The sequence below is a fragment of the Varanus komodoensis genome, unplaced genomic scaffold (genome assembly GCF_004798865.1).
Source record: "Varanus komodoensis strain SLA01 unplaced genomic scaffold, ASM479886v1 scaffold51, whole genome shotgun sequence".
In the NCBI taxonomy this organism is placed as follows: domain Eukaryota; kingdom Metazoa; phylum Chordata; class Lepidosauria; order Squamata; family Varanidae; genus Varanus; species Varanus komodoensis.
The window spans coordinates 3,449,908-3,462,741 of record NW_025336100.1 but is presented as its reverse complement, the minus strand read 5'-3'; the positions used below and the strand labels follow the sequence as shown (position 1 = coordinate 3,462,741).

At 42.8% G+C, this 12,834-nt stretch overlaps 1 protein-coding gene across 1 annotated transcript in view; it reads right to left on the bottom strand.

Annotated features, from left to right (window-relative positions):
* Positions 1–12,834, bottom strand: part of EPHA5 (EPH receptor A5) — a 262,453-nt gene that overhangs the window by 70,296 nt on the left and 179,323 nt on the right. Inside the window, exon 9 of the mRNA XM_044447269.1 lies at positions 7,559–7,664. Within this exon, the coding sequence (XP_044303204.1) occupies positions 7,559–7,664 (106 nt within the window). The remainder of the gene's footprint in view (positions 1–7,558; positions 7,665–12,834) is intronic.

The following is a 12,834-nucleotide window of genomic DNA, read 5'->3' as shown; positions in this document are numbered from 1 at the left end:
GACAGTTCTGATGTCACTGGAAAGAATGCAGAGTCCATTTCAGATATGTAGTCACAGCTTGACATGGTGTGTGAGCACTGGCATCTGGATAGAGGACCATGGCATGATGTCAATCATGGTACAGGCTGAACAAATGAGGGCACTTGAAGTTGAGGGCTTGGTGTTAGGTGGTGTGATGTTGGTGGTCAGTGTCAACGATGGCCAGCTGTCAACAAGGGTTGGTGACAGTGCTGGTCAGGGATGTTGACATCAGTGTCAGCATCAGAGTCAGGCCTGGGCTGGCATTAGGTAATGTCTTGATGTTGGGGCAGCTGGGCATCAGTGTCCTTGGCATAGACTTGACATCGGAGAAGCTCAGTGTTGGAGTTGTCGGCATGGGTTTGGTCTCAATGGGGTTTAGTGCTGGTGGCCTGGTCGCAGTGTTGAGAGGTCTTGGTGTTGACCCAGGCTTGGCAGTGGATGGCCTCAGCAAGGTCCTTTCAGTCATCAGGGTTGCAGTGCTCTTGGCATTGGCAAATATGGCCCAGTCTTGGAGTTGGTCAATGTCAAGGTCCTTCTCTGTGAGGTCAGAGTTGGGCTCATTTCTGTGGAGGGATTCACAATGGTGGGTGGTGGTGGGAGCTGGCTCATCTGAGCAATTTGAGAACTCCAACAGGTTGTTGGGGTAGGTAGAAACTTGAGACCATTGCGTGCTGTGGTTCCAGTCTATGAGGAGAGAGTGGAAGCTTTTCTGGTGTCCCCTAGAGCAAGCGGACTCCCAGGATATGGTGTTGGTGGGCACCTGCTGGGTACCCAAGGGCTGGCTGGTGGTGAGGCTAGTGGGTTGGGGCTGGTGTGGCACCTTTTCTTCAGTGGAGCAGTAGCCATGTGCTTTGTCAAGGTGGCTGCCATAATCTTTGCTAGGGCAGTAGCCATTTTCTTAGGCCAGTTCTCTGGCCTCATGGTCCCATGGCCCTTGAAAGTAGCAGGGTGCTCTGGGTCCTGCTTGGATGACTCAGCAAACTGGAGGCCCTCTTCCAGAGCTAGGCCTTGTGCCAATCAACCTGCTGCCAGTGTGTCTGTTTTTTAAATTCCTGGCAGTGGATACAAGTCTTGATGATATGCTCCTTGCTGAGGCAGAAGAGGAATAGGGAATGGCCATCTGTGAAGAGGTGCAGCTGTGAAATGCTGCAGATGCCATTGCAAAGATGGGAAGCAGCAAGGAGAGAGAAGGGAGGGGTGATAGAAAATTTGGATAGGAAATGTATATTTTTTGTGTTCATTCTTTTTAAATGTAGGATAGAGTGAAAATGAGAGAAAATTAACTGAGAGAAGATGTGAAAGACAAGTCGAAGGAGTTAGAAAGATAGCAGAAAAGGTAAGGTACTTAGCAATAGCTGGAGAGGAGAGCAAAGGATTCCCAGTCTACACAATGGCAGTTGAAAAGGAACTGTGGGATGGGGTAGGAATCCATCCACATATGTATGGGAACTGGAAGGGGAGGGGATCATGCCCACTCTGGCACAATGAACGCTGGAAGTTTTATCTAGTCTAGGCCTTGTGCAGGTGCAGAAGCCCATAAGTGTGATGCATAGAGAACATGAAGAAGAATCAAAATGGAAAGGAAGACAAGAATCCATATTTGTTTTATATACTTTTCTTTTCAAGCAATATAATTTTCTTAAAAGTGAGCATTCATACCTAATGCTGCATTACCAAATGGCAAACTATTACTTTTATCAGTTATTTTATAATTTTATATTTATTTATTATTTATATTATCGGTTATTATGATAATATTATTTTATTCATCAGATGAGTCCAGGGATTCAGGGGCTGAAATTGTTTACCTTAGCAAAAGAGATGAGTAGGGGGAGACATGATAGAAGTGTTCAGAATTATGAATGGTGCACAGCAAGTGAAGAAAGAGACATTTTTATCATTTTCCCATCATATTAGAACACAAAACCATTCCATGAAGCTGACTGGTGGGTGATTTGGGGCAGAGAAAAGGAAGTGCTTCTTCACATAGCACATAGTTAAACTATGGAATTCATTGCCACCGGAAGTAGTGATGGTCACCAATTCGGATGATTTAAAAGGATATTGGACACATTCATGGAGGAGAAGGGTAGTATCAATGGCTACTAGTCTTGGTGGCTATTGTGTTATTTTTGTGGCATGCCTGCATATACCAGTTACTGAGGAGCTTAGGCAGGTACAACACTTGTACCCATTCTGCTTGATGGATGCTGAGGGGAGCTGGTTGGCCACCATGTGAACAGAGTACTGGACTGAATAGACCATTAGACAATTCAGCATATTTTTCATGTTTTCCCCTTAGTACTCCTGCAGTGTCCCATCAGACACTGCAGGAGCACCAAGAGCATATTAAGGCATGGCAACCCATTCAGTGCTGGCTATGGCTTGACCTAAAAAAAATGCAAAAGCCACGAGGTCCTTGTTAAAGGTCCTTGTTCTGATTCTGCTCCCCCACTTGGAGAGTCTGCTTGGAAGAAGGAAGAACAAAGGTGGTTTTCCCCAAAAGAATCTTTTTGCACATGTTCTTGCAGGGCTTTTAGTGGGTCCTTTGTGCCACTGTGTTATCCACACCTGGGAAGGATAGGGGAGTAGAGAATCACATGAACACTATGCATGAGAATTCTGCTGCAAAGGGTCACATCTCCCCGCCTTTAAATAGTAGTAGTAGTAGTAATAGTAGTAGTAATAATAGTAATAGTTAGCAATGCTCTACAAAGTTGTCATGTATGTAGAAGTGTGTCCATGCAGAAAACTATCCATGTCAAACTGCAATTTGTAACCCACTGCTAACCACTTTCAGAATTTCTTCTGATAGGTCATACTTTTACAGGTCAGTTCCATGCAAAAGTGTATGGTGGAGGAAGTACTTTAATTTAAAAAAGTGAGCTAGCATGAACAGTGCCCTCAAGCTACCACTGGGCATCCTTGGGAAGGCACATCCCAAATGGCTTAAAACAGGATCAGGAAAGCTGCCTTTAACTGCACCTTTAAGCTTCAGGGAGGGAGGGAAGTCTTTCTCAAATGTCCCCAAATGCTGCTTTGGCACTTGGGTACTAGGGAAAATCAGCCACCCACTCACATTCCATTCACTCTTGCTAAGGGGCTCTCTAGTTTTTTGACTGACAATGGCTTATTTTGTTTTCTGGACTTGGACAACATGAAAAGCCATGGTGGGTTTATTATTAAGCCATGACTAGTTGGAGACTAGACTAAACTACCCTACCGGAAGAGTGCTGAGATCAGAATACTTGCTAAACCACTATGGCTTATGAATCACCACAGCTGAATGTGTTCTATGGATCTTGACTTCTGAACAAACAGATATAGGATTGTTCTGTAAATGCTGCCTATAAATGATGCCTTTTATTTTGTTAACACAGGGAACTAAATATAGTTTGAATCAGAAAGTAAATATTGCAACTACTTCAGTTTCCCCCAAAGGGGGGAAAATGGTGGTAAAATTGTACCTGGATACTACCACTTCAGTCTGAGAAAATGTGAATCAGCTGGTGGAATGTGTTCTGTAAGGTATGGGGTGAGGAGAAATCATGGAATATACAAAATTCCATGATTATCAGGAAACTCTTCCCTTTAGCACATAGAATTCTACAAGCAAGAGTGTTTACTATGAAGGAACATTCAATAAAGCAATCCTCAGCCCAGTCCTGCCTGTGGTACATGTGCAGGCACTATAGCAAGTCACATGCCAATGGGTGTAAATAAAATCTTAGCATGCACCTGATTTATGCAAATACATGTTGGAACAGGACTATTAGCAATGGAGAAGTACTGTAGCCTCTCCTCTGAAACTCTGCTTTTCTCAGCAACATGGTTTTATGTCCTGACATGTTTACCTTAAACCATGCAAGGCAAATATGTGTGGTGGTGACATCATATGGTGCTGTTGCAGGGGGCAAATTGAAAGCAAGGAATGTCTACTCATCCCTCCCCTCAATGGAAGCCTCCCCTTCCCAAAGCTGTTATCTAAAGATAAGGAAAGAAAAAAGTAGCCGCTAGAGGATTATTATAGTATTGGCATGCAGTGTGTTCTTTCAGCCTGAATGAGGCCATTCAGTTGAACAACACTCAATAAGTGGAACAGTCATTTATTCCCTTTCCTGGACTTCTAGCAGATTGGTCTTTCCCTGTGCAGACTAAAAACACAGAAAAGGAGCTGAAGCTCCCTGTTGTGATTGGTGCTTCAGCCTTGCTGTACTGCAGCTAAATGTTGATACTTGCTAGAAATAATCACAAGGTATGGAAAGAATCAAAATATGTTCACAAAATGATTAGCAGATTATAGAAAGGGGTATAGCTTAGCTTGGAATACTCCCCCCACCCATCCTTGTAAAGCCACAGCATGTTAGGATACTTCATAAATTCTTTCAAAATTGTATCCAAGAGCAACACAGTGGATCTAAAAACAATTTCTGCCTCTTAAAACAGCTTCCTTTCACTTTAATTTCCAAATGAAGATGATAACTGGAAATTCTGGAGATTTTTTCCCCATTCTGTTTTCATTTGCATTGTCAAGAGCCACTCATAGCATCAGCCAGGCTTTGCAATTCATGAAGAACAGCTGCTTACTCAAGTCAGATAAATCTGAAGTGTGTTTTGTAACAGTGCAAGGGAATCTCAATGGTTTGGAAAACACAAGAACCATCACAAATGATGCAATGTGACACTGTAATTTCCTGTTATAGGCACAAGCTGTTGTGAGCATCAGGCTTGTGTGCTCCCACTCTTCTTGATTTCCAATTGTTAGGAGGCGATTGGAAGCTTCCACTTTCATTTTTTAATATACTACAGCTCCCAGTAATATCCAGATTCAGGACACACTAGTTTGCTTAATATAGCCTTTTGAGGACAAACCAGCATTAAGCCATGGGTTCATATCCTGGTTTCTCATTAACCATAGGTTAAACAAAACATGATTTTCTGAACCTTGACAAATACACTCACTATCCTCTATATCAGTGGCTTTCAACATTCCCACAGATGGGAACCAGTGAAAACAGGAAAACCACCTCAGGGACTGCTGAGGCAGAAACAAAAAGCACTATACACATAATACACCATTCTGTGTATTAGTTTCCAAACACAGTACCAAAAAAAAAAAAAATGAAAATTCTCCAAAACAACCAGAAACCAAGCAACAAAAAATGGCAAAAGAAGAACAAAATACCAAAATCAGAGCAGCATGACTCCCAGCCAGCCACCACTGAGCTGTCTCTCCCCTCCATGGCCTCCCCGGCAGCACTGGTGAACCCCCCACAAACATGGTGCCAACTGAGGAAGAGGTGGTGGAGCACAGTCAGTCCCTAGGCTGGTCCGCAACAAGCCGGATTCACCCCTTGCCCATGGACTGGCAGGAAATCTCCCGTGGGCTGGTGCCAGTCCATGGGCCAGTGGTTGAAAACCACTGCTCTATACATTGCAAGCACACATTTCCCTCTGGTAAGCTGCCTGACACCCACTATTGGCTTTTCATGCTCTACAGCAGGAAAGGTATCTGAGGATAAGTCTTGGATTCTGATCTCCCAGGGTGCATGGAGAGTCTTTAGGCAGTGCTGCTGCTGTGCAGTATTTCATGTGCTTTTGAAAAAAGGGTAGTCTTACCATGAATTCCTCCTTCCAGGACTCCAGGAAGACATACTAAGATTCTTATCCCTCAGGGTTAGTCCCCCTTCTTCTGCCAGTAAGAAGGACCAACATCTGGCTAGTCTCCTCTAGACAGAGGGGCATCCTGGGCTCCCAGATCAGAACTGGAAAAGCAGACAAATCCCTGCTGCCTCCAAATTGAAACTACAAAAATTAGGTTACTAACGTGGCAACATTAAAGCATGATAATCAGTCTAAGAGTGAAGCAGGCCATTGCTTATCTTACTCCAGAAAAGCTATCTAGCACCCCCACTTATGTGGCAGAGAGAGAAGCTCTAAAAACACTCATCTCCATTCAACAGCTGAAGAAGTGAGTGAATGCCTTCCAGGAGTCTTGGAAATAGTAATTCATGGTAAGCACTTCATTTTTCCCAGGACTCACAGAGAGATATGAGACATAGAGGAGCAATGCCATCACTGGATTGGGGGTTCAGTTGGCTAACCTTAAGGCAAACCTGGTCTCCCAAAGATGGCATCAGCCGTAGAGTATTTGTCCATCTTGTGTTGTTTAGAAAAGATCTCTGCTGGCACCTATACAGGATCCCTACAATATCTTCAACAGAAAATCTACCATATCCCACAAAATAGCCCTCCCTGCCAGACAAGGAAGATCGTTCAGTAGATGGGCTCCTGGGAGGTAGGAGGGAAGGAGAAGAACATGGGGATCTATGCCCCTTTTTGTATTTGCAATGAGACCCAACCCAGGAATACCACAGTCTGTGACTTTTCCTGCCTTGTGGGACTTCTTAGTGGGGGAACAAGGTGATCAGTTATAGAATCTCCCATCTGCTTCTGGCCCAGGCATCAGAGCTCCTCATACTTGGAGGACTGATGCCCACTGTACAAGCTCAGAGTGTGCACTTAGGGAGAATAGGAGAAAGATGCGCTACTCACCCCCTCTACTGCCATGCCTCCATTGTGGGGAGATGCTGGTGGGAGCTGCCAAGTCTACCACAATTTAGGAGTGCCGAGTTTCCATTTTTCATTCCACTGAGTAGAGTCAAAGAGAGGCACAGAGTCTTACAAAGAGAGAAGCCAGGAGGGCCTGCTTTCCCAAGCTGTCTGCATTGCCGAAAATCAGCAGCAGCCTCTCAAACAGCTCAAAAATGCAGCCTCACTGGCCACAAGGCGGAGTATGAGGAGGGCACCTTACAATCACCAAACAGTCATTTTCCCTATTTCTATGTGTTAATCCCCTACCACCTTAACTAGACCAGGGGTTGCAGGAGGGTAAGACCTATAAAATAAAAAAAATACAAAATAGATATGCTGAGTGAAAATTTCACCCAAGGACCAGTAAGGTAGGGCAGGTCTGGGAGACATTGACTGCAGCTTAGGGACCTAAGGAACAGGTGTCTTCAACCAGAACACCAGAGATGATGGAGGCAGAAGGAGAACCAAAGCTTACACAGACAAGGATAAGATGCTCGCAAGGTATGATTGTGTTAGAGGCAAAAGTGGAATCAAGAACAAATGATGGTCAAAAACTGGCAAAATTATGCAGGACCTGAGGTGAAGGCAAGAGTCAAGGCAAGAATGAATGTGTTGCAACACTGGAGGTAGAAGCTGGAGGTGGGGCACCACTGCAGAGAAAGTGGAGTTAACAATGGATTATCCACTGTATCAAAAACAACTTCTCTGGGAGGCATGGATGAGCTGTCTTTCTGATTGCTTCCTGCAGAAAACATCTCCCACACCACACTTGCATACACACCTGCACATATACACACAACTGACTAAAGTTAATACACTACAGTGACCCTGTGTTTCTTGCTTGCAAAGAAACATGCTCCAAAGACAGTCAGACAGATCAACAATAAGGTGGGGGGTGAAGGAAAGTTGTAAAGTCCAAAATGTACCACTTTCTCCCTCTTACCTTCCACTGAGAAGGAAACCAATAAAAACAGCCAAGAGAATCACTCCCACTGTTACAGACACAGCAATTACAGGGGTCTGGCTCTGATCACTGGATGCAGCTACTGCTGAGAAGAGAAATAAAAAGGAAAATTACTGTTAAAAATGCAATAAATTTCCAGAGGAGCCTTTACTCCAAGTCTTAGCAATTATGGCTTAAGAAATTCAGACATTCTTTAAGGTATTATAAATGAATCATTTCAAAAATAAAATGATTAAAAATTGTTTGGTTTTTTAAGGAAACCCCCACTGTGATTAGATACTGAATCCTTTCTGCACACATTGCATTTTGTCTGCTGCAGTCGTGTGCAGACTCAGCCCCTCTGCCGCAAGAAAAGTTTGCTAGATATTTTGTCACACAGCTCAATTGCTTTTCCTCAAAGCAGGAAACTCCAAATCTACTTGGACATTTTACTTTAGCCAAAATTTGATATCGATGGCTTTCAATACCATCGACCATGGTATCTTTCTGGATAGGCTAGCGGGATTGGGAGTTGGAGGCACTGCCTTGCAGTGGTTCCGCTCCTATCTCAATGGCTGATTCCAGAAGATGGTGCTGGGGGACTATGGCTCTGCGCCATGGCAGCTATGCCATGGAGTTCCGCAAGGGTCCATTTTGTCCCCCTTGCTATTCAACATCTACATGAAACCGCTGGGAGAGGTCATCAGGAGGTGTGGGCTGCTGATGATACCCAGCTCTACCTCTCATTTTCAACTAATCCAGGTGAGGCAGTGGCTGTACTGAACCAGTGCCTGGCTGAGGTAATGGGCTGGATGAGGGCCAATAAACTGAAGCTCAGTCCAGGCAAGATGGAGGTCCTGTTGGTAGGTGGTTTGGGCTTCAGGGGAAGGGACCTGGACCTTGTCCTGAATGGGGTTGCACTCCCCCTTAGGGACAGGGTTCGCAGCTTGGGAGTGCTCCTCAACCCAGAGCTGTCGTTAGAAGCTCAGGTGACAGCGGTGGCGAGGAGCGCTTTTCTTCAGCTTCGGCTGATCCATCAGCTGCGTCCCTACCTGGAGAATGATTGCCTCGCGACAGTGACACATGCATTGGTAACTTCCCGATTAGACTTCTGTAACAGACTCTATGTGGGGCTGCCCTTGAAGACGGTCTGGATACTTCAATTGGTGCAAAACAGAGCTGCCAGATTGCTGACAGGGACTGGGCATTGTTCTCATATAACCCCAGTCCTACATCAGCTTCACTGGCTTCCCATTGAAGTCCGGGCCCAATTCAAGGTGTTGGTTATCACCTATAAAGCCCTCAACGGCTTGGGTCCTGGTTATCTAAAGGAGCGCTTGCGTCCATATATGCCCTCCCGCCCCTTGAGATCGGCGGCAGAGGCCCTTCTCCAGGAACCCTCTGTGAAAGATATTAGGAGGGTGAGTACCCGGAGGAGGGCCTTCTCTGCGGTGGCGCCCCACCTCTGGAATGCGTTCCCCAGAGAGGTCTGCCTGGTGCCGTCGTTATTTGTTTTTCGGCGCCAGGCCAAGACCTTTTTATTTAAAAGTTATTTTATTGATAATTGTAAATTATATTTATTTATTGGTTTTTATATTTATGCCGAGATGTCTCCGGATTTTAAGGTTATTTGTATGATTGTTTATTTATTTGTTTTGTAAGTCACCCCGAGGTTTTTTGTGAATGGGGCGGCATAGAAATATCCTAAATAACTAAATAAATAAATAAAATTGACTGCAAACCAGCTCTTAACATCTATGCCGGGGGCGGCGGGGGTGTTCTTTCCTGATCTAGGATCCCCAACTTCATCAACCTGCTGGCAGGAAAGCTGTGGCCCCATTTGGGAGTTCTGGGACAGGAGAAAGCTAACTCCTCCCCACTGGCAACTCTAAACCAGCTAGGGTCACTGTTTACTTGATGGAGCTATTTCATACACACATGAGCAAACATGCCTTCTCAAACCTGGTTCCCCCTGGTGTGTTGGTTTATAACTCCCAGCATCCTGTGGGTGACTATTGGCAAAATTAATGTAATATTACAGAGCCGTTTTTAACTCATAGACAGAATTAGGATGCAAATGTTTCACTGATATACATAGAAACATAGAAAACATAGAAAACAGAGTAAGTCAGAAGGGCCATCTAGTCTGGCCCCTGGCTCCAATATCAATTGGATGACAGGTATACAGTTACTGCTGAAAGTCCAATACTAAGTGAAAACTCACAATGTATTCAATCATGGCATCATTTTACCATGGGATTCAAAACAGTATTTTTACTTTAGGTATCTGTTTGCCTCAGTAAGCTCTTTTCTCTATATTAGCCTGCTCACTGACTTCATGATCACTTCTAGGGAAAGGGACTATAAGGGACCTGCCAGACTTTGAAAATCTGATTACACAGAAAAAAGATCATTTACTAGGATGAATCTCTAAGCAACTACTTCAATATGATATCAAGACTGAGCAAATAATAATATGTATGATAAACTAGGTGCAGAATGTTCAAGAAGAAATACCATTCAATTAATGGGAAACCGTATGGACAAAGTATATAAAAGTTACAGCCAGTTAAGCACTGACAGAAAACTGGTAAATGGAAAGCAGAAGATAATCCAACTATTGAGAACTGGAAGAATAAATTAGATGACTAAGCAGTAATAAAAAAATTGACCATTTATGTAAATAGAAAACCAGCCAAAGAATTTAATAAGTGCAAACTCTACTATGCACAACTTAATTTATAAAGGGGATAATAGAAAAAATCTACATATGAATTGAATGAAATTTCTGAAAATGTTGTCAGAGATTAACATTTAAACTAATGCTACACTATTAAAGCAATGAGAGTTACATAAATAGAATTGAATTCTTGAAAATATTGTTCGAGATTAACTCTTGTACTGATGCTTTGTTGTTATAATAAGTTAAGATGAACAGAGTTATTTAAGTACATGATAATTGCAGCTAAGGTTAAATTGCTTTAAAATGGAAAGCAGAAGAAGTTTAATTACTGAAGACTGGAAAAATGTGCTGGTTGACTATGTAATAATGGTAAGCCTAACTGATCATGTAGAAAGGTAATCAGCTAAAGAAATTAATGATAAGTTGGAATGTTATTACACACAACTTTTTCTTAATGGGGATCATAAGAATGGAAAGATATAGGTAAAAAGGGACCAGAATTTTTGAAAAAATTGGTTGAGATTAGAAGAATCTAGAATGAATTTTAATTGTTTAAAAAAGAAAGAATAGTAATTGTTGATTTACAGTGATTTTTTAAAAATATACTTGACATTTTATGTAACATGTTCAAGAACCCTTGCTGTTTCTATGTAATTTTTACTTGTATTCTTATTTTCCCCTTCTTTTTAAACTTTACTGTAATAATAAAATAAAATAAAAAGCAGACAGTATTAAAAAGCATAGTTGAAGAGAGCTTAATGCAAACATAATGACTGATCAATTTACATTTAGAAGATAAATACAGAAAATGGGTTTTCACAAACACGGAGGGAATTCATTCCATTATGAAATCTTCCCTGAATAGACAGGGAAGTACAAAAATGTAATACACAGTTCATCTGAACAAACTGAAATAAGTATGCAGTACACATTCAAATGCTGGTGGCAAGTGAATTTTAACTACAACAGTAACAATAACAACAGCAAAAGCAAAAGCAGACAAAAAGGGAGGAATGGTTTTTCCCCTTTACAGTGACATCACAGAAAAAGTGAAGCCTCAAATATGGTCAACCTGTAATCCAACTTAACACAAAGAAGATATTTTTAAGTGTTTTCTGTTGCATATGTAAACAGCTACAGAGATAAGACATTTATTAGAACTTTGTAGTTAAAAAAGAATGAAAAGAAACAGGACAGTATTACATTTGAGAAAAACAGAAAGGCTGCTATTGAAAATGGTTTCTTCACATTCCATTGTAACATGTGGCACATCATATTCTGTGTCCAGGCAAGATTACAGTGAACATTTCTCTACACCCTATAACTGGACATAATTGGTAGAGTGGAGCAGTATATTTTGTAATGGTATCAGGACAGAGGGAAAGATGTAAAAGGTGTTGCATGTGTTTTCTGCATTTGAGTCAGCTGGAACAGCATGGCACATGCTGGGGTAAGCTTTTGCGGGGCCACTGGTCCAAACCATTCTCTTCCTGAGCTTGGAAGAGCTTGCTGCAAACGGCCTGTGCCATCGATGGAACCTGGATTGGCAAGAGGGCTGCAGAACATGGCCTTGGACCACCCTCCCCTAAGGCATAAGAAAAATCTGTACTGATGCTGTAAAGATCTATATTCCATAGGAATAGGGAGAGGAACTAGAGATCAAATTGCCAACATACACTGGATCATGGAGAAAGCTAGGGAGTTCCAGAAAATTATCTACTTCTGCTTCATTGACTATGCTAAAGCCTTTGATTGTATGGATCACAACTAATTGCGGCAAGTTCTTAAAGAGATGGGAGTACCAGACCATCTCATTTGTCTCTTGAGAAACCTATATGTCGGCCAGGGAGCAACAGTGAGAACTGTTGCAATGTATGGCTGTGAAAGTTGGATCATAAGGAAGGCTGAGCACCAAAGAACTGAGGCCTTTGAATTGAGGTGCTGGAGATGACTCCTGCGAGTCCGTTGGACCACAAGGCAATCAAACCAGTCAGTCCTAGAGAAGATCAACTCTGACTGCTCTTTAGAGGGCCAGATACTGAAGATGAAACTCAAGTACTTTGGCCACCTAATGACAAGGAAGGACTCACTGGAGAAGACCCTAATGCTGGGAACAATTGACAGCAAAAGGGAATGGCAGAGAATGAGGTGGCTAGATGGAGTCACTGAAACAGTCGGCGTGAGCTTAAGTGGACTCCAGGGGATGGTGGAAGACAGGAAGGCCTGGAGGAATGTTGTCCATGGGGTCGCAATGGGTTGGACATGACTTCGTGACTAACAACAATCACTGCATTGCTTTCAAGGTGTCTAAAGACAGATTGCTTCCCAGGGATTGATGTAAGGCTCATTAATCTGTAGTTGCTAGGTCCTTCTTTTTGTCCTTTCTTGAAGATAGGGAAAACATTAGCCCTTCATCTGGCACTCCCCCCTGTCCTCTGTGACTTATCGAAGATAATAGAAAATGGTTTTGAGAGTTCTTCTTGTCATCTTCATTGTGAGTCTAGGATGGAGTTCATCGGGCCTTGAAGATTTGAACTCATTCAACTCAATTAGATAATGCTTGACCATTTGCCTTTCAATCTTGAGCTCCCAT